This window comes from Protopterus annectens, chromosome 16.part0 (genome assembly GCF_019279795.1).
Source record: "Protopterus annectens isolate FY-2018-M chromosome 16.part0, PAN1.0, whole genome shotgun sequence".
Taxonomy (NCBI): Eukaryota; Metazoa; Chordata; order Ceratodontiformes; family Protopteridae; genus Protopterus; species Protopterus annectens.
This window is the reverse complement of record NC_056750.1, coordinates 761,607,120-761,630,645: the sequence shown is the minus strand read 5'-3', so window position 1 is coordinate 761,630,645 and position 23,526 is coordinate 761,607,120. Positions and strand designations below refer to the sequence as shown.

General features: G+C 38.8%; 1 protein-coding gene across 1 annotated transcript in view; it reads right to left on the bottom strand.

Annotated features, from left to right (window-relative positions):
* The window catches only part of TNFSF15 (TNF superfamily member 15), a 56,981-nt gene extending 34,372 nt beyond the window's left edge, over positions 1 to 22,609 (bottom strand). The window contains exons 1-2 of the mRNA XM_044058821.1: positions 21,762 to 22,609; positions 1,447 to 1,483 (exon numbers count right to left, since the gene is read on the bottom strand). Of these exons, the coding sequence (XP_043914756.1) occupies positions 1,447 to 1,483; positions 21,762 to 22,001 (277 nt within the window). The 5' untranslated portion in view covers positions 22,002 to 22,609. The remainder of the gene's footprint in view (positions 1 to 1,446; positions 1,484 to 21,761) is intronic.
* Between the last annotated feature and the right edge of the window lie 917 nt (positions 22,610 to 23,526).

The following is a 23,526-nucleotide window of genomic DNA, read 5'->3' as shown; positions in this document are numbered from 1 at the left end:
AGATTCAGAGAACCAGGTGACATGGCCACATTAATACAAAAACAGAGCAGCATGCAGATGGCAGGATAATAAGGAAATCAGATTGCAGTGCAAACAAGGGACAGCAATTATATAAGCATAGGCCATCAAACATAACAGAGCCACTCGGAGAAAGAGAAAAGCATGCTGTGCCACAGCATTCGCCAGGACTTTGTGTAGGATGCTTTCGTGCTTGCAATAGCAGCAGTTCCTGTCTGGCTATCTGTCTAAACTTTGTTTACCAAGTTAGTCAAATAGACTAGTGGCATCTTTGAAGGGATGATCTGAGGTGGTATTTCACTACTTGAAGAAATTTGACCAGGACATCGGGGAACTTTCCCTACTCTTTTCAGTAGGTGCCATGGGATCTTTTGTTTGCACCTCTGCTACCACCAACTCAAGCTGATGGGAACTTAGTTTAAGATCTCATCAGGATGATGATGCATTCAGGAGTGTAGCAGCCCCCTTATACTGCACTGTAGTTTCAGCGCTCCATCTACCTGGTATGGGAAATATAAATACGTTACAGCATAGATTTAGAAACGTGACCCATTTTAGTGGCTGCACCAGAGCTAGTGTCCAATGGGTGACCAGCGGGCCACAGACTGCTTCCTTGTGGACAGGATTACCATATGGGAGCTTACTGAATTGCATCACCAATATGTGAAGTCAAACAGAAGTGCTTGGACAACCAATTCCAGAGAACATACAGGTAAGTGTAGTTTTAACCACCAATAGCTATAGGGATCATTCACTGACATACAAAATACACTAAGAATGTTGTGTGTTAGCCTCATGAGTCCTAAAACAATATGCTGCACTGTCTGGGGAAGCATATATGCCCATTAAAGTCCGACATGGTCCACAAGATCTCAAATGCATAAATAAGATTGGTGTCTTATAGATGTGTGCGTGTGTGTGTGTAAAAACTGTGGTCTAAGATGGACTGGCACACCATCTAGAATTAAGTCCTACCTTCAAACATTGCTTATCAGGATAGAGTCAGGCTCAGCATGTTAATGTACTAGATTAAGTGTGAATAGAAAATGGACAGATTGAATAATGTACAGAGACAAGACAAACTGGGTAATCAGCCTTAAGAAACAAAGGCCTGAAAGTTGATTCTAACTGAAACAAAAGACAGGAGTTAGGAATAGTCATTTTGGGTTCATTTTTATTAAAACTGTGTAGTTTGTCGAGATGTCTTTGAAGTATTTGTGAAAAAATTGAACTGTGTACATCAAGGGAACATGGCTGGAGATGATAAAGTCTGGTTACTACATGAAGCAGGCTGTGTAGGCATTCATTTTGCCTTCAAAACTGCCTGTCTATAACGTTAATTAAAAAGTGGTGATAGCTATTTATTTTAAAGCACAGTTTGCACAGCAGTGACAGACACAGTAAAGTGAACTAAACCGCTAAACCTACCTGTATGGTTAATGCCCTGCATCGTCCTACTTAGGCCCTGCAAAACAAAAATTACATTTTAGTACAGTCCTACAAGCAAATGTCTTAAACAGCCAAGAAAACAAGAAATTAATCCTCCATATCAGCAAGAAGAAAATCTGCAAGCAAGCAAACATGGTGCTGTTCAAGAGTGAGGACAGACAACACTGAGTAGGGGTTGGGAGTTGACATAATGGATAAGATATTTACCAAACAGACACAAGGAGCAGGGTTTGATTCTCACCTTGGGTTACTTGGCCCAACTTAAAAAGGCATCCCAGGGCTGTTAGCCTAGCAGTCACCTATGACCTCACCAGCAGATGGGTGTCATGGTGGTGGAAGTACATGCATTGCACGAGACTGTGATGGTGAACTGAGAAACAAGTCACTGTCCGGTACTCTGCTTCCCCACCCTCACCTGAGGTCACAAAGTTTAAAGCAGTAAACGAAAGAGAGAAGCTGCAGATACAACAGATGCAATTGAGGTAACATCGTTGAGTTATTCAGCTCAGACTCATGACAGACTGAAGAGCTCTATAATCTCAAAAACAGAGCCATGGCTCCTTTGGGTTAGTAAAAGTCAGTTGAAGATGTTTTGGGAACTAGGAAGGATGTCTCTTTGAGAGATGTGACATGTACAGCCCACTAGGAGGTGGCATTAAAGCAAATCCAGGCTATACTGTAGAGATTGTGCATCTGAGCCTACAAAGGAGCTCCTGGCGCTCTCACAAGAAGAAATGGGTACTTTTTTTCCCTTTTGCTAGCACCTCTAACCATCAAACTTTACCCATACATCTCTGTTGACTCATTCATTCTTCCAAGTTTAAGGCTCAACTTTTTATTTATTTATTTTTTTTTTACTTACACTAAGGCTGGAGGTGAGTGCTGAGCTTTCAGGAGTGGTGTCGTCATCCTAAGGACCTGGTGTTCTTCTGTAGCCCTAATTAGGCTACATGGGCAGTAGGAAGAAGCTTAATTGTGTGCAGTGCACCGTATCCCAGGTCCATGGGGTGGTCAAGCCTGCTCTTGTTCTCCAGCCCCTTCCCTATACAAATTCTTTGTTCTAAGCTTTGGACTTGACCAGAGGGCAACTAGGTGTCAGCATACCCCCCCAGGTTAGAAGCACTCATCATTCCTCATTACCGCCTGCATCATGTGCCCAAGACGCTAATCAAACTTGAGCTGTGTAAGCCATCATCAAGGCACTACCCATGTATGACACCAACTAGACTATAAAGAATTTTTAATTGTTGCAGATGTTAATAAGTCTGGCCTGCCCGTGTGTGTGTGTGTGTGTGTGTGTGTGTGTGTGTATATATATATATATATATATATATGTATGTGTGTATATATATATATATATATATATATATATATATATATATATATATATATATATATATATTTTATTTAACATTTGTTAACTGGGGAAGTATGACTGGGCAAACTTTCCCATTTTTAGCAGAGGCCCAGGGAAAGAAGCTCCACATAATAACATAACAGTCATTATTTTAAACAATTGTGAAACAGTTAGAGAAATGATAGTAATAAATCACATGATAACATATTATCACAGTTCACAAGTTAGCAATAAGGCTAACAGGATCACTTGTTAACAAATATTTGGCAGTTACACTTAGTAACAAGAAATCATTCTGTGGAGTGGTGTCTCAGAGAGACAACAGCTTAATAAACAATGGAGTAGTGTCTCAGATATACCTGTTTAGTACTGTAAATTGCTATGCTTAATGCTGTTATACTTATAATCACATTAGATAAGTAAGCAAATAGAGATATACTGAAAGTGGAGAGTAGGAGGAGAGGGCATGGGTGGGCGTAAGTAAGGTATTCAGTAAGCATAGAGATACAGTGAAAGTGGAGACTAGGAAGAGAGAGGGTGAGGAGGGGAGAAATTAGTTCAACCTGATGAGGAACAGGAGCATAGTTAGTTGTCATTTAGGTGGCAGTTTTTTGAAGTGCGTTAAGTTTGCTGTGTTTAGTATGTTCTGGGGGTGGAGTTCCATGATTTAGTTACGTAGTTAGAATATAGTGAGTCTCCAAAGCTGTCGCTGGATTTTGTTAACTTCGAGTAGTAATTTTTTTGAGGATCGTAGAGTCCTGCTATTACAATGGATTTGTACTAGGTCCTGTAGGGATGGACATTTGTTAGATATGTAAACTATGGAATGGGCTATGGTAAGTTGGTTTAGGGTTAGTAGGTTGGGCAGCTCTAGCCATTTTGGGTTGTTTCAGAGCAAGACAATGATGGGTTCTGTGGGGCAGGCATACCTCTCAACCTGGAAATATCAAAAATCTGGACAAGGCCCTTGAAAAATAAGTACAAATCTTTACGCTGATTAATGTAAAATTTGCATGCATAATTATACAACCCTGCCCACTCCAATGGAATTGTGGGATACCAACTTTCAAATGCAGACTGAAGAACAGAACCAAAATATAGCACCAGAGACTCCCTGTAGCCATTCCAATGTCCCATTACCTGGCTATTTTTTTCAAATCAGAAGCCCCTTGCACACAAAACAAGAAACATACATGCGTTCTTTGATACACCTTCCTGATTTTATTATATTTCTTGTACAATACAGCACACTTGTTAGACTTAAGTTGGAGCACATTTTAAATTTATTGTTTAAACATTTTTTCAGTAGGCAATGAAACAAAATACATATACCAATAATGACAAACCTGCCCTATTCGGAACATTTCCATGATAGTCTACTTCTACATACACACACACACACACACACACATATATATATATATATATATATATATGTATGTATAATCACAGTAGTGTAAGCCATAGGCATGTTGCACAGCTTATTGCACTTATTTTCAATTGGGGGGGCAAAAGGCAAAAAAGCAGGGACACATTTTAAACATTGCTTGAATAAAATATTATCACCATGCATTTCACTGTCAAGTCTTGAACCGAGGTACCTCTACACTAGTCAGAACAACATTCCACTAAGCCAAATCAGCAGTTTGCTGAAAGACAGGAAGACCAACTTAAATGGCTATCATTTAGTGAATTCAGTTCACACACTCAGCCTCTTAGCACAATAAACAGAACAAAGCCAATAATGGGGGAATACAGCCCCAAAACATTTCAAATGCTGATCTTGTAAACTTAAAACAAAACCTTTTGTTCTAGCAATTTTCTACCATTTATTTTATGAAGAATATGAAGCTTGAAATTGAAATACAAAATCCAGGAAAGCTTAAATTTACAAGTGGTGGTGGCTAGGGACTTTAGGCTCTTTTTTTACCTTGTACCCAAGGTACAGGGTTTGAGCCTGAGTACCTCTAGCCACCAGGTGTATCCTGTTGGAGAGACGAGCTACAGTGTCATGGTTTTTCCTTCAGCATTTAGTTTCTACTTCACTTTATTGAGTTCCCTATCATAATAAGCTGCTGACCTAGAGTACATTGATGTATAGAACTTGAATGGTTATCTAGGTGGGATTAGAAGGCCCCTTTATGCTCTTACCATTACTCCGTTTAGCCAATGGTGCAATATCTGTTACCATGAGCCACTATGAATGCATGTTTTCATGTACTCACGCTTTGTTGAGGTCGCACATTCTCTCAGATGGTACCCCTTAGATGAGAATTGTCTTATTTCCTCCTATGGTGCTGCCTTCACAAGAACATAGGCTGCCATTCTAATTAAAATTATCTTGGGCACAGTCAGTGCTAAAGCTATTGTTTTGAAGACCTGGCTGAAAATGACATGCCTTTTTTCACAAGGACTGCTTCTGGCAGGGTTTCACGACATAATGCACACACACACACACACACACACACACACACACACTTCCTTACCTGTTTCCCCCGCATAGCGAAGCAAAGTCCCTCTCTCAGCAGCATAAAGCAAAGCAGAAGAAGCAAGTCAGCATTTCTAAGTCCGTCTCTCAGCAGCATTTTCAAGGCAAAGCACTTCCCTGCAGTGAAGTCCCTCTCTTGGCAGCATATTCAGCAGTCCATCATCCCTCTCTCAGCAGTATAAGCAAAGCTTTTTCCCTTGAAACAAGTCAGCAGTTCCAAGTCCCTCTCTCGGCAGCATTTTCAAAACAAAGCACTTCTCACCTGAAATGATGATATGAGCTCCTTGAGATCAATTCCAACTGGCTGGCAGTGCTGTCGGAGTTGATGTCATTGCGCACGTGATGATGTTAGCTCCGACAGTGCGAAATTTCAAAAACTAAACAAAAAAGCAGCAAAGAAATCGGAAATTAAGGGGTGCCACTCCGGAATCGCACCTCTTCATTTGGACCTCAAAACTCGGTAAAAAACGAGTAATTCGGGATGGTTGGGAGGTCTGGGGGCAGGTTAGCAGTAAATCTTATAGTAGCATGATTCAAGTTTGCTTAAGTCTGATTTTTTGAGGTTAATAAATATAGGGGAGATATAGAGTAAACTGGATAGTAGGTGGGTCCTGACAATAGCTTGTCTGGAAGAGTTAAGAAAGGGTTTATTCTGTAAAGGGAACCAATTTAATGAGGGCCTTTTCTGATGGCATGAGATGTATGTTTGTCAAATTTTAACTTATCTAGAATGATACCTAGTAGCTTGGCTTCTGAGGTGGGTTTGATTGGAGTGTGATTGGATGACGTGATTGTAAAGTCATGGTGGGGGAGTTTGTTTTGTGACATTGGCTAGGGATAAGCATTAGTTTGGGTTTGCTGGGATTAACGATGAGCTGGTATTTTTCTAAGAAAGACTTGACAGAAACAGATGTTTGAGTATTGTCTTGTAGTTGTTTTAGGGTAGGTGCAATGCAGATGACAGTGGATTCAACTGCATATTGTGTGATGGAAGCAAGGTTAGTAGGTTTGTGTAGGTATATATATATATACACACACATACACTATTCACTGTCTGATAGGATGTGGTGGCTTTCTGATGACTTGAGAGGACACATTTTACTGTATACTTTCAGAAAAGCTTCTGATTTCCTGGAGGACCTTGAGGTCTTAGGGGGAGTCTGGTAGGCAAAGTCATATAAGATGTGGAACAGCAAATTAAATAACCATTTCTCCTTGTCATCTTTCTAAAGTTTTATTTATTTTTTCATCTGCCACAGACCCACACAAATTCACCTAGCCTTTCAACAGTTGCACTTTTTTAATACAAAGCACATTAATGTTTAACTATGCAGCTCAATTATGCATATACAAAAATGATTTCATAGTTGACAAACTGTGCCATCATTTCCTGAAACTGGCAAAATGGCACTGATTCTGTAAACATGCTCCGAACATGCAATCTGCTTATAAAACTCAGAAACCAAGCCAAGTAGATGTTTTTTGTAAGTATAATTATGTTCAGTACAGTTATGCTACAATGCAGTTGAAAACTCCCACTGGTGATTCCTGCCTGGCATCATTCTGTCATATGTAGAGATGTGATACAAAGCGAGAAGTTAGGAAAAGTAACTAATAGCTAAGAGCTCCAGTCAGATCTAGCAGGAAGGGTGAGGGAAGCAAAAAGAAACCTATAAATGAAACTAACCACCAAATGACTGTATGCTACATTTCTGTGTCTGTAGTTATGTTTCTGCAGCCCCACAGAGATATCCTGACTCAAACTGTTTTACCCCCTGTACCATGTAGGTGAGACGAATGTGCATGGAGTTTATGGGATGGACCATGACATGGGTTTGTAGAAGGGAGGAGGTTAAGCCAAATGGGGCATACTGCAGAATGAATAGGATAGAAAAAATAGTGACCATAAATGTGTGGAGTCAAGCAATGGAGTTAATGATGGTGAGAGATAAAGGGAAAGATTGACAAGGATGTGCTTTGTGCTGAGAAGCAGACAGATTGTAAAAGGCATGGCGGTACATGCAGCATCATTATGCTTGCTTTATTGAAGGCTCCCTCTAGTTACCTCCTGCCCTGGCCAGCAGACAATCTGCAGTGGTCAGCACATTAATGGGCTTAAGACTGAAGACAAAGACTGAAGGTCAGCAGGCAGAGATGCAAAAAGTATACAAAAAACTGCTGCCAATGTTGTCTAAAATGGTACACAGAGCTCAGAACGGAGTCACAGAAGCTATTTATAGAGACATTAGCTGCTTCTCTGCTTCTCCTGGCTATATCTCTATCTGTGCATCTTAAAATCATCCCAGATTCTCTTCATGCCTTTTCACATACAATTCTCAACTTTTGTGATATAATTACTGCAAAGTTTAAATTTCACTTTTACCATTCACAGTGCTGAATCCCACACTTTTTCATGACCTCCTCTCTGGAATTATAGATAAACTAGGTATAAATCCCTTTGTCACAAGATGGGTTGCTAACTGGCTCACTGACAGAACCCACACTGTGAAAGTAGCAGACTCCAAATCCGTTTTCAGACCAGTGACAAGTGGAGTACCACAAGGTTCAGTCCTGGTTCCTCTCCTGTTTGTTATCTACTTTTCTGAAGTACAGGCTAACACAAAAGGTGTTTGGCTAAAGAAGTTTGCAGATGACTGCCATCTAGGAGCCATAATCGAAACTCCTAACGATGTTGACATCCTACAAAAGGGCCTCACAGAGCCAGATGCCTGGTGTCAAAACCATGGCCTCAAGTTCAATGCCAAAAGTGCACTGTCATCCTCTTTGGTAAAAACTCTGTACCCATGAGCTACCACATAGGTGGTACTCTACTTAACACTGAAAGTGTGATAAGAGACCTTGGGACACAGGTGTTCAGTAGTCTCTCCTTTGATAATCACATCGGCACAGTAGTCAGGAAATCCTTCTATGTGGCGCACACCATCACAAAAGGTTTCTCATCTAGGAAAAAAGAGGTTATTGTTCCCCTCTACTCACCACTCATTAGACACATTACAGAGTACAACGCCCCTTTTGGTGTGTACCTCACAAGACGTCTACAACAACTGGAAAGGCCACAGAAATACCTCACAAAGAGGATTACCGGCCTCAAACAGATGCCCTATGCAGATCGTCTCAAAAAACTCCAGTTTTACTCCATCGCATATCGCCTACCCAGAAGTGATCTCTGCCTAACATACAAAGCTATGTCAAACCCAAAGCTGTTGGACATGCTCCACTTAAAGAAATCCCAATCCCTCTGAGCTACATGCTCTAGGGACCTAAACCTTGTCACCACAATAAACAGAACATGCTGGAGGCATAGATTCCTGTCCCAGAGACTTCACATACTCTGGAACAAACTTCCTATCTATATCAAACAAAGCTCCTCATTAGCACTCTTCAAGAAAAATCTTGATGATTGGATGGAAAACAGAAATTCACCCTGGGGATCACCTCTGTGGCTCTGCTCGACAGGGGCACAGGAAAATAATTTTCTTGGGTGGCAAAAGCCAGGGTACCTTTTTGGCTAGGCTTATGTAGGCCCCAGGGCCGATAGCCTAGTACCTACCTATGAGTTTTATTTACTTATTTAACATTTGTTTACCAGGAAGGTTCCATTTTCAGTGGAGGCCGAGGAGAAAAGCTCCAAAAACAGAGAGAGAAAAAAATGTAATAGATTCTGACAGTATAAAGCTTAGATAAGCATAATAAGTTGCATGCATAGTTACACACAGATTATAAAAGGAAAACAACAAAGAGCAAATTATTTTACACGATTATACGTAGGTTTGAAAATAGCATCATAAGTTATTTGCTTCACAGTCCTCAGTATTGCCAGGTCACTGGCAATGCAGGACCCCGACATGTTTTACCAAATAAAAAGTACTGCATAACCATTCATAGGTACTGTAACTTTGTCAAGAAAGTGGAGCTTTTCAGCTGTACTATAAGCCTGTGGACATAGCAAGGCCATTCATATGTGTTATACATGTACTACCAGTGCAAGACTGATGATGGACATAGCACAGTCTTTGTGATTACTGGTCTTTCACATATGTTAAAAATGCACTAATAATGCAGGATTGGTGATATGCATTGCAAGCTGTCCATCATTACTACACATTCACATACAATAAGCAGTGCAATGCTTTTCATTTGTAATATGATCTCAGTACCAATGCATAGTCAGTGACATCTGCTACCATATCACCACTCATTAACCATAACATGGTCAAGCCACTGCCGGGTCCCTCAACTGTACTCTAAACTCACAGCCACAGTAAGCCTGTAAATTTTCTACCACCCATGGGACATTCACGTGGATAAAGTAATGCAGTGATTTTTACAAGTGTTGTGAACTCAGGATCACTGCATGTCCAGTGATCTGTACCACTTAAATCACTATCACTGCAAGGCCAATAAATCACAAGATGGCTAAATTAATATAGAGCCCTTCACACACAGTGAATTCGCCACAAATACATGCTCTTTTCAAATGTGCTGTAAAATTGGGTCTATATTATAAGTTCAAAGTCTGAAAACTTTGAATCTCACATGATCGACTCCATATGACTGAAGTTTTCAAACATCGAATTTAAAATATAAACAAACTGAATGCTCTATGCAGGGGGGCAAGTCCCCCTGCACCCCCCGCTATTTAAATGTAACAACTCCGAGATCACACTACATTGAAGTGAAGGGAAATATTCCCTACGGCGAGCTCCATTGAAACATTCAATGTTTAAAAACTTTGCTCACATAATGTTGATCATATGAGATTTGAAGTTTTCAAACTTATGATATAAACCCATAAAATCAGTGCAACAAAAGGGACGTTATTTGCAAAGACAAGTCTATACTGCACTGCATAGCCATTGGTATGAGCTGTCAACTCACCACCACTTCAAAGCCCTTAATCACAGGGTGGCTAATTCACTGTAAGGCTCTTCATATGTTTTGCTAATCACCTACACTGCAGATACTTTCATGCATTTTGTAAAACTGACACAGCTATATCCCCTTTCCTATGCACTGTCAATGTTCTACCAACACAGGGTCTTTTAAATGCACTGTAAACTTGCCAACAATGCAGAATCTTTTAAAAACACTTCCCCTCCCTACCATTTTCCTTCATTCTCATACTGCCAACACATTATCAGTATTTCTGGGATCTTCATGCATTTTGTGAACTTATCTGTACCATTGTGCCAGTAACATGTACTGCAATCAGCATTACAGGAATTTTTTAAAATGTCTTCTCACTGTGCTGTCCACAGATACATACCTACAACTCTACAAGTCATCATCATGACAGGGTCCTTGACTTCACTACACTACAAAGTCACTGTCACACTAAGTTGTTTTATATGCCATTAACATGTGCCCCCAAGTGCCTTCAAAACCACTGCCATGTTATTGAATCGCGCACACTTCCACCTCATTATGCCACCCACATTACAAGGCGCTTTACATTTCCTGCCACCTTAACAATCCACTCACATTTGAAAACCCTTCATATGCTTTGCCATCTCACAAAGCCACCTGTGGTAGACAGGCTTGGCCCCTCATATTCTTTGTCACTTAATTAAGCCACCTGTATTACCTTCATATGAACTGTCACCTTGCCAAGTGATCCATGTTAGATGAATCTTCACATGAAGTGCAACACAGCTTCTTTGCAGCCCTCATCCTATTGGAAGGCCCTTCACGTGCACTGTCACCTCACTAATTACTCCATATTACAAGTCCCTTCTGAAGCATTTTCACACTGTCTCCTCAAAACCCCACAATACAAGGTCTTTCACATGCACTGTCACCTCAGACACAATACAAGGCCATTCATATGCTCTACAACTTACTGCCACATTAAACACCCACAATACCAGGCATTTCACATACACTAAGAACTCACTAAATATGCACAATCAATTCCCCAAGTCAGCCACATTTCAAAGCCCTTTTAAATGCACTGACAACTCACTAAGAAACTCCTGTATGAAGGGCAGGGCTGGCTAAATCAGATAAAATTATAGGAGCACATACTCTTGGATGCATGCTGGGTGATTCACCTGAGATCTTATCCAAAAGAAAACTAAACCGCAAAGTTACAAGGTAGCAGAAAACACTTCAGTTTTTGCTGGAATTCCCAAATGAGCTATTATCTATTTGTGTTAAGTACTTCCACTTTCGGTACCTTTGAATATCTACTGCTCTTAACATGCATATGATTTCCTCATGAATATGTGATTATTTATAAAGCATACATGCAATCCTAACAAAGAAACACCCCTTTTGCAGAACACACACACACACACACACACACACACACACACACACACCCAACAAAACAACTTCTGCCAATGATGACATTCTTTTCCTCCTTTATGTAAATTGAATAGCATTGCAAACACTGCAACATACACAACACTTGTGACACCTGGCTAAGATTGTATCAGTATAGTTAAGGAAGTAACTGAAACACAGAAACTTCACACATTTATATCCATTAGTTCCCATATGTCAGACAGACACTAATGGAGAAACAAAGACAAAGTATAATGTGTCGTCTTCCTTCTCCCCAAACTGAAATAAATTCGGAAAGGAAATGTAAATGCTAAGAATATATAAGCAAAGTTTAGGAACTGACATGGTATTATTCTATAAAAATTTCACAATACTGATGTAACAGCTAGGAACTGTTCAGAAGTCGTTTGCTGGTTTATGCTTTTAGTCTCTAGAAACCGCTAACAGTGGAAACTTATTACAGTAGAAACAACTGTGCATCAGAATAATTAATTGCCTCACCCATCAATCTAAAACAGGTATATGTGAGCTGTTATTTTAATAATGGATTTATTGTACTTAAGTAATTGCTTACACTGAATTGGGAACATATATTGCAACCTCTCAGTTTATCAGCTCCTTGTGGATTATCGAACTGTCAAAATCTGGTAATGTTCAAAAACAAAGAAAAACTAAAGGAAGTAAGCCAATTTCTGCATAGGCACAAGTGCAGTTTCTCACAGTGTAGGCATAAAGCTTTTCAGTTATGTAATCATGTACTTTTTTCTCTTATAGTCTTCTCTTATTTTATTAAAATTTCAAGCCTGCAAGGTATAAAAGCTATACAAAATAAAACAAGAGTATACCATAGACGATTTAAAAACATATCCTGATAATGCAACCTTCTACTCTAATATTCTCAGCCCTTCTGTATTTACTTTCATACTTCTAACTAATGTAATTCAAACAGAAAAAGAAAAAAACAAAACTCTTAAGCTATCCCTTAAAAGAAGAAAATTTGTCCTTATCTATTTTTTAACTACATTATGTTGAATATTTTTCAATCTTGCACAAAGAGGAGTACTCTGTGATGCAACAATTTTAGAATTAGTATTCCTTCTCAATCATAATCTGATTTATATTCTTCAAGGGATCACAGAATTGCAGGATTTTCAGTGGGTACCCAGCTAAAAGCCATAAACAAATGAAACACCAAATGATATTTAAATACACAGGTTTGAAAACTCTCATTTCATTGAAAAAAGCTGCATGTAAGCTTGTGCCTATCCCATTTTAAAACCTTTTAGGTGCATGTGGAAAACAGATCTGTTTCCTGCTCATTGAGGGATCAAGATCGTACCATCAATATCAGTCATGATTGGTGATTGTGTACATTGTCAGAGGCTGTATCACAACAGAGGTACTGACAATTAGGTTTCTGCAGCATAAGCTCCTTTGGTGCAGAAGGCTATGGGTTCTGTTCTCACACCAGGCAGATGGACTGCTGAAATTACAGTGCAACGTAAGGGAGGTGCTGCAGTGCTGAGTATGTCTTCCTTCAGATAATATGCTGAATTAACGTCCCATCTGCTTAAGTTGATAGTAACTCAGATGGATGTACAAGATCCCATAACAGCTGTTGAAGAGTGTAAGGGAAGTTTCTCAATGCCCTGACAGAATTTCCCCTCGTAGTATCAATACCACCTTGAAGTCTCCCCTGAAAAGAGGCTACTAGCCTAGCAGGACCAATACAGTCAACAAAGGATAAACCAAATAAATAATGCAGAAGCTAAAAAGGACCACACAGACATTTTTTTCCTGGATAGTCATGAAATGCCATTAATAAAATAACTAGTAATAAAAGAATAGTAGCAATTTTATGGGAAGATATCCAAAGTCCTTGATGTTTATTAACATGATTTATTTATTTAATGAATTTTATTAATTTGTTAACCAGGTAAGTTCATTGGAAACAAGTGTCCTTTTTCAGGGAAAATCTTACAGCAGTCTGTTGTTAAGTTAACTGCTCAGTGATATAGTGGACAAACAGAGATTGATTAAAGAGTCCCCGAATGATTTTTTTTTAAACACGTTTTGCTGTACTATGAGATCATTGTACATGCGAGTACTTTTTTTTTTTTTTTTCCCTTGAAGGGTACTTTTCTTTCTCTCATGACTATTTAATGGTAGAATTAGTATATTTACTACTTGAGGAGTGACTCCACCCATATAGATGAAATATGTAATAACACAATGCAATATTTGAGCATGGGTGTGTGTGCGTGTGTTTGTGTGCACAAACATACACACATCTTTAATTTAATTTTATTTTGTTCTTTTTTTTAACTAAGGCAGACTACTGATCCACAAAAAATATTTTAGGCTCAGGGTGTAAAAAAAAAACACACCAATAAAAATGTGGGGGAAAGGGGACATGCAGTACAAAATCACAGCAGGTACATCCCACTGAACAATAAAAGAGTTTACATTGGAAGAAAAAAATAACAGAGTCATAAAAGCTTGATGGTTAAGACTTGAGTTCTGGAAATTGTTCATAAATTAATTGTGAGAGGTTGATTTTCAGCTAACAGTACAGAGAATAGAATACATACATGCAGCACAAAGGAGGAGTGAAGGAGATGGTTATTAAAAGTCTGAGAGGGTTAGTGAGATGGGAGGGCAACTGAAAAGTATCAACGAATGAATAGTCAGTAAGATGGAAACAGTATAGTAGGGAGGATTATTAGTGATTAGGAAGTTTATGAGTGTGCTGTGTTGGCTTTATGCTTATAAAATACTGACATTTATGATATATTTAGTATAGTCTGTCAAGCATCATCTTTCAGCAGAATATACTGCTGTTCCTTTAAACTGAAGCCTGCATTGGTCAATGGCAGGAGATATAAAATGCTAGCGCATCAACTCTTTTGTTCTGTGAGATGTCAGTGTGCGAAGGTTTGTGGGGTTTATCAGAGTAAAAAAAAAACCTGTAGTTGTCTATGTGGGTGTATGTTTTGCAGTGTGTGTTCAAGTTTTTGTGGGTTAGAGTTGGAGTTGGGGTTAGTTAAGGTGATAGTTTTAGCACTGAGTGGTGTGTGTATGTGTAGGAGAGAGACAAAGGAGACTGTCTTTACCTGACATATAGTGGTACTGTTAAGAAAAGGGTTTATGGTAAGGTAATGGTAGGGTAGGGGTTATTGGTAGCAACAGGGTTAGGGTTGACACCCCTAAAGTGGCACAGAGGCACATCAGATTTCTCATTACCAGTCCCCATCATTCTTAAATAGCCTGTCCGTTCTTATTCCATTGTTCTAGTGCACTGATGATGATGATTGTGGCACATTTCTGAAATGATTACCTCCCAACAACAGGGTCTACTGATGATAAAGATTTTTCTCAAGATGCTTGGTTACTTCATATTTCTACCTGTCTAGTTATGACCTGACTAAGTCCTGAACCCTCTCTGCTACTGTTATGTTATCTACCGATTCATTTCTTTTTCCCTCTTGTTGTGTTACTGCCATCTGCCGTTGAAAAGTCTTTTCCTTCACATTCATCGTTACTAATGCAGTTGTGTCACCATCTATGAATCATATCAAGAACACTATGTCTCTTTAGTACTGTAACTACATATGAAATAAAGTGTATGCATATTGATACCGGTGTAATAAAATGTAGCATACGACCCTTAGAAACACATTTCATTGCCAGCTTCAGTTTGCAATATACCTTGGATCTGTGAAGATGTGTCAGCGGACCCACAGGCTCTACAGACAAAAACACAGGACACTTAATAAATTAATTTATGAATAATAAAGGCACAGACGGAAAGTTATATGTGCACATGGTGGGTGCCTGTGGCACTGAATTCTAGAATGGCTTATTCGTTCTGTGTAGAAAAATAAACCAACAAGACAGATAAATGCATTCTTTATTGCATAAATTTGATACTACATATATAGGCACAAGTGGATCTATTATTTGTAACTTAGTAACTCCTGAAGAAGGGCTCATGCCAGCTCAAAAGCTCAAGTGATTGCAAGACTTATGTTGATTCAATAAAATGTATCACATCACATCTGTGTTCCAGTGCCTTTGTATTATACTACTATCTGGGCATCCAGTGGTGGGAATGTGAGGGAAAATGGTCAAGGAAAACAGTGGTATCTACTTAAGATGGCACCTAGGAAGTTAGAAGGTGTATGCCACAAAATCAGTGAGAGATAGTGTGGCACTGCTAGGATACAATGTCACCAATGACTTTAGAGAAAGGTAAACATAAAGAATTACTACTAACATTATCAGCCAGTGAAATAAGTGAAATATTGACAAAGTAATGGTAATCCTATCCACTAAACAGAGGATATATCGACAGTACAACATTTATCACACATGATGAGAGGCAAAAAAACAATTATGTAGTTTACCCAGTTATAATGAACCTATACCTGGTAATTGCTATTGGTGTTTTCAATACAAACCAAACCTATCAACAGCAAATAAGAGCAATAAAATGGCAATATTCAGGAACTGTGGAACAGGGGTGTAGAACGGATATCAGAGTAAGTGAGGAAGGCATTAAATAAGCTGTTATAAGTTGCCAAGGCAGATGTAATGTACCAAAGCAAACTAAAAAACTCAGGTCAGCTAATTTGACATTCAGTATACCTTAAGAAAAGAGATGAGGAGGAGGTACAAAGTACGGTAGAAGAATGCTCTTCCGCATCAGGGAGGACAATGCGATATTAAGTGTGTGGCGTGAGTCATAAAGCATGGTGAAAATGGTAGGAGCATGAGCAGTGAGACTGAAGATACAAGAAATGGGAACAATACTAACAGCGTACATGATGGGGAAGAAGGGAGGTGAAAGGTGTGACAGCAGAAAGGGTGAAGAGCAGTGAGACTGAAGATACAAGAAATGGGAACAATACTAACAGCGTACACGATGGGAAGACGGGAGGCGAAAGGTGTGACAGCAGAAAGGGTGAAGAGCAGTGAGACTGAAGATACAAGAAATGGGAACAATACTAACAGCGTACACGATGGGGAAGAAGGGAGGTGAAAGGTGTGACAGCAGAAAGGGAGAAGAGCAGTGAGACTGAAGATACAAGAAATGGGAACAATACTAACAGCGTACACGATGGGGAAGAAGGGAGGTGAAAGGTGTGACAGCAGAAAGGGTGAAGAGCAGTGAGACTGAAAATACAAGAAATGGGAACAATACTAACAGCGTACACGATGGGGAAGAAGGGAGGTGAAAGGTGTGACAGCAGAAAGGGTGAAGAGCAGTGAGACTGAAGATACAAGAAATGGGAACAATACTAACAGCGTACACGATGGGGAAGAAGGGAGGTGAAAGGTGTGACAGCAGAAAGGGTGAAGAGCAGTGAGACTGAAGATACAAGAAATGGGAACAATACTAACAGCGTACACGATGGGGAAGACGGGAGGCGAAAGGTGTGACAGCAGAAAGGGTGAAGAGCAGTGAGACTGAAGATACAAGAAATGGGAACAATACTAACAGCGTACACGATGGGGAAGAAGGGAGGTGAAAGGTGTGACAGCAGAAAGGGTGAATATCAAATGAAGACTTTTTAATTGGAAAAGAAGAGGTGGTCATGTGATCACTTAACTAGGTCAAGTAACCCACAGTTAGAAGATGACTTATTGGCTAAGGAGATGTGCTGGTCACATTCAGTTTTTGCTTACTGGCATTTCCTATATGTTCATAGAGAGTTTACTCCATTGTTTAACTAATATAGACAGTATAGACCAAGTTTCCTTACTTGCTTTGACTTGTAGTAACAAGGTACTAGTTTTTATCAATATCTCCGGGGGGGGGGGGCATACAAAATTTGTATATTAGACAATGCTGGATGGTTACTGGAGTAAAATCACTTTGATCCATTAATAGTTAGATGTGTTTCATATAATTTGCTAAATCTGTCCAAGTAAGTTTGCTTCAAGTTTCATGCAGGTGAGATGGGGAAGGTGTGCCAAATGCAAAGCATGCAGTACTGTTATACCGAGCTTATGTTTATATGTGATGTGTGTGAGCAGCATAGTTAAAAACATAGGAAGCAGCCAGGAGGTTAGGTGGAAGGAAAACGTGGGCTACAGCTGTTGGAGGGCACAGAAGACCTGGCCTAGTTACTATACAAAGCTGCTAGTTTAGTTTTGCAATGATGGGCAAGACGAGGGGGAGGGCAAATCTGAGTTTATTGTCCAGAATGACCTAAGAAACTTTAAAGATTTTACAGTTGCCACAAAAATGAGAGAACACAGCTAATAAGCAATTCATAAACATCTGGAGGAGAGGCAATGGTGTTTCCAGACTTCAGAAAGTTGTTCTGAGGATGCTGATGTAGAACAGAATAAACCAACAGGCTCAAACAGAACTAAATCCAAGGTGAAGCACTAATTGTAAAGCCGACATAAAATGCCTCAGTAGATCAGTTCCAAGTCATCAGCATATTGAATTAATCTGGCCAATACAGGGAAATTAATTTGACAATCAATTTAATGGGAGGAAAGGTAATAGACTCAGCAGGCAGAAAACATATTGTGGTCAAAAATACAAAAGCAGTATAATATAAAGCTGAACAAGCTATGAAGTTAGATGCAAACAAAAATGTCTAGTAAAGAACACCTACATCCAGTTGTATATATGTATGTGTGTAAGTGTGTGTGCGTGTGTATGCTCAGATGTGCATGTATTAGTCTTTCTACAGTCACATTACACCCTTCATCTTTTGTTATGGTAATCATCTATAGCAAAACAATGTGGTTGGGTATATGTCCATGTAAATACAATTTTGTCTCCAAGTCTTATCCAATTATTTAACATTCCTATAATTATTTTATTATAATTCTGTGCATTACTAACCTAAGTGTTTATAAAATCAAAATTCAAGTACTACAGAAGACAGCAAGAACTTGAACATCTTTATAAAGGTTTAATACATAACAAAAACATGAACGAAAGCATTCAAAGAAGTTCTTGAGCACACCCCTCTCTTTATATTGCATTCTAACTCATACAAATATGCACGTGAAAGTCATGGCACTGTTCCCAGACTATCCTTACATCACAAGTTCCCTTTTGGCACTATTTTCTGCATGACTTCCTGTTTTTTTTGTTTTTTGACAAGTAAAACCCGAAGAGCAACTTTGTAGCAGTGTCCCATAGCAAAGCACTGTTGCGAACACTTGAAAGGCTGACATCACACCCGCTATGACCAGGCAGTTAACAGGGAACTCCTATGCCTCATTAGCATGACGACAAAGCTCTACTGAATTTGTATTTGATAACATGCTTGAAATGAACATCTTTTATATCTACTTCTAACTAATAAATTGACATAATAATGCACACGCAGACCTCCACAGAATTAAGATGATGACCTTTTTTCACCATCCTGTTTACTCTTTAAAATGCATCTTTCCTGCTTTATCACATAGTTTACTTATTTCTCTGCAACAATGTCGGAGGCTGGCAAAAATAATGGGACTAGAAACACTTTTAGGGCTCTTATGTTTGTCAACCAACTCCTTTGGTTTCATGTATGTTAAAAAAAATACAACAAGAATGTTTCCTTAAACAGTCCAAGTACTGACAGAACACTGGTGTACAATACCACCACGGAAAAAAAATGAACATAGTTAGAATTCCTATGATGAGAAAGTGGCATACCTTTCTTTCTCAGTTAAGTAAGCCTGTGAATTGTATATGATTGAAGATCATAGTAACTCAGCTGTAGTCAAGACTTAAATCCATCTTGCTAAACTCTAGCAGACTTGCAAATGTATGTTTAGAAGGAAAGAGCAGCAACCTGTCTGTTTACTTAGTATTGTCTCAAAATAATAAAAAAAACCCTCTAAGCTTAAAGTAGTGTCATTGTACTCTAGAGAAAATAGATCTTGTACAGACGACTTACTGGCTTATATTCTCAAAGGTTAGTATTTGTACTTGCAGTTGCCAAGGCAGTAGGAACAAGAATTTAATGTGGTTATTGGATTTTCGACAAAGACCAAAAATGGCTGAACATGTAAAACAAAAAACAGAAAACAAAATAAACAGCAGTCAAGACTTCTGTACGTTTCCAGATAAATGTAGCTGTCATACATCACCAGTATAGCAAAACATGTCCTGCTTATCAGTGTCATTAGGCAGACAGTTGGAAAACTGTGGGCAGGAATATATTATTTGCAATGACCTTATAAAACTAGTAAGCATCCAACATAACACTCAAGGCTCTGTTTTATGAATACTGTTGACTGGTACCTGAACTGCTTTATTATTGTAAAATCCCATTTGGAAACTTCTTGTTCTGTATCTAGTCTCAGTGGTGATGGTGAGCTTTGACTGCCTTTGACATTCCACCTCATTTTATTCTCAGAAGAGAAAACTCCAGTGATGTAATGAATCACAAGTCACTAAGGCCAGACAACCTATTAACACTCATCTTTCACACGTGTATACAGTAGGGCTATCAGGTATCAAAACTGGATTCATTTCCTTATATCACATTGGATCCACTTTTACCTCACTTCAAGCTGGCAGTTTGCATTCTGGTTCATATATTTCTTTTAGGAATCACAGTACGCTCCCGTTAATTGTATTCACACTCCGTTTCCTCATCCCAGTACTTGCAGGATGCACAGTACCAATACTCAATTTCCTTACATAAAATCTCAGATTACTCACCCCTCTTATTGTTTCCGGAGACAAAAGACTGCGACATGTGGCTGCAGGGGTGCAGTGGTTTGCATTCTCGCTTAACAGCAAGAGGTTAACCGGTTCATTTCTCGGTTGGGGTGCCTTCTGTGCAGAGTCTGCATGTCCTCCCTGTGGTCACGTGGGTTTCCTCTCACATTCCAAAGACATGCAGAAGGTGGATTGGGCACTATAAATTGGCCAGAGCTGAAATTGTGTGTGCAAGTTTGTGGTACGAATGACCTCTGCAGCAGGGCTAGTCACTAGTTGGTGTAAACCATGGCTCGAGATGATTGCCACTGCTGAAGTGACACCCCGACGCCCATGTGCAAAAATGGGAAAAGGGGTTGAGGATGGATGGATATAACTGTTTGAATCCCCATAGCAAAAGTACCTCTTGTCAGTCATTTGCAGCCCAACAAAATCTTAGATATTCTACTTTGTATCTGTATGTGTAAGACTTCCACTATTTAATCACTCTTAAAATTTTTAAACTAAGATTTAGGAAAATAGGCACTTATTTTAACCCTTATTTAAGGTCACGGTTAAAAAAATGGGCTCTTTGCAGTTCACACTACCACTTATGGAAAGAATAAGCACACAAATAAATAAATATGCTTTGCTGTACTTCAGCTGTATCGCTTTTGGCCAGCTATTTAACTACTACTAGTTAGCTATGTTTTTTTTTTTTTAAGTAAATAAGTATTGACCCCTACTTGCTATTTTTCTTGTTATTATTTACTTGCTTACCTGACTTTGAAACAACAGAAAAGCTCACAAGATATTATCTCAGTTTGACGAAGTAGCTGCATTCTAACAAGGGAACACAGTTAAATTCTGATGTAATGAATCACAAGTCACTAAGGCCAGACAACCTATTAACAGTAATGTGGAAAAAAGAGGAAAGGAGATAAGGTTAACAGTGCTACAAAAACAAAATCTGCAGTAAATCAATAACATCGGGGCAAAGGTTTAAGCAATAGTGACAATTCTTATTTTACATGGTTGCAATATCAATATTTAGATCTATCTATCTACACACAGGTGTGTGTATGTATGTGTGTGTGTGTCTAGATATATATATATATATATATATATATATATATCAAATGTGCATGTATATGGGTAAATAATGTCTAGAAAATTGTATTGACTGTATACAGGTGACACACTCGCATTTGTAATGCCTGATCGATAGCAGTTACGGTTTACCTCAGAAAGTTGGCACAAGTTATCAGCCAGGTACTGGCAGCAGCACTTTTTAATGGCATCTTCTGTGAAGTCCAAATAAATTGTATAGAATTTTAGCCATTCAGGTCACAATAAATGTCTGTATCACAATAAAAATCCTCCTGGCTGCCACAGAAAGAGAAGAATGCCAGCTGAGGTACCCCACGTAAAATAAAAGTGTAAGCAGTGCAAGGGAGCTTAGCATTATCATACATTACCTGCTCACTGGTATTGACAGCTACGAGTTCCACTCTTCCAGTATCTGAAGCCCTTAGGTTGCACACCAGAAGAAAAGCAATTACAACTGCAAGGATAAAAATGCTTAGCATGCAACAAGCAACCGCAAATCGCAGCCTGCGGAACTCTTCGCTTTTGTACCCGGAATTTCTGGTGGTGGTGGTGGTGTCGTCGCTAAACGCGAACTGCTCCTCGTCAAGCATGTGTGGGTTTGAATCCATGATGCGGACTGCGCTTTTTAGCTGTAACCTTGTTTGTGGACTGCCACTGTGTTAAATATGTATCCATAATCCACGTGGGATTGCCCCCAGGGAATACGGACCGCCTACACCCAAACAGGTTAAAAAAACTAGAAACCTGGAGTCCCCAAAAAAAACTTCCAAGGGCAGGAAAGTCCCAAAAGGCGGAACTTTAAGACTGGCTAAAAAAGAGAAACCTCCCCTTGGAGATCAGGACGCTGTAGCTCCGTGAGTTTGCACAGCTGGATGGCGGAGGTTTAGGAAGGGAAGTGTGCACAGAAGCTGCACATTATAGTTTGCAGGGTTGCATGCATGGATTTGTCTTGCCCCAGTGAAGGCATGCAAGACCCCTGATGGAAGGGAAAGTCGTTTGCATGCCTACACTTTTCTTGCCAAAATGAAGGTATGTAAGACGTATGATGTAAGGAAAGTCTTCGCTAATGCTACGTTGCATCAGCCTTTATGTAAATATGAAAATGAAATCCAGCTGCAGAAGTTTACCAAAAGGGTTTCCCGAAGCAAGAAATCGTACGTCAGTAATGGATGCAATTTCCTTTTTTTGTGGAAGCCTGCAATACGCTTACAGCACAATCGCAATCTTTTCCTAATTTTGTATTTTTTTAAATAAGTTTATTAATTTTAACATACAAAATAAATATTATAACAATCTTATACAAGCAGTTAATATATAAACAGTTATAACATTTGATAAAACAACCAAAGTATTTACAAAGACATCCACTGCAAATCAAATCAATTAATTAAACTGTAACATCTTACTAATGAAACTAAGACTGTTTTAACAAATTTTGTAAAGTATCCCATATATTATAGTAATATGTTTTCCTAATGGTTCTTGACTTTATTGTCATTAGTTCCATATGACATACTTCAATCATAACATTTTTAAATTTAATAAATGAAGGAGGAGTATCTGAAATCCAATTTCTGGTTATTATTTTTCTAGCCACTGCTAGAATAGACCATAATAAGGGAAGCTTAACTTTTTTAACACATTTAGGAACAGGGGAGTTAAATAATATAAGTGATTTAGAGACTGTAAAATTATCTGTGAAAAGAGCCTGCAAAAAATCATTGATTAACATCCAATATTCCTTCAATTTTACACAGTCATAAAACATATGAGCCCAATCGGCATTTATTTCTACATTACATCTCTTACATATGTTGTCTTTATTGTTTATTTTATTCATCATTAAGGGTGTATAGAAAGATCTATGTAAAAATTTCCAGGTAAAAAGTCTCCAATTAATAGAAGTAGTAGTTTTATAAGCAGATTCCAGTATATATTGTTTATCTTGTTGTTTTGGTGATTCACCATTAATGGAAATGAAATAATTCCAGTAAGTATCTGAACTGTAATGTGTTTCATCTCTAATAATTTTATGTATGTGTGAGAGCTTACCTTTATCAGAAACCCTATGTTGTAAATTTAATATCAAGTAATCAATCAGAATTGGGACAGATTCTTTAACTGTTAAAGACA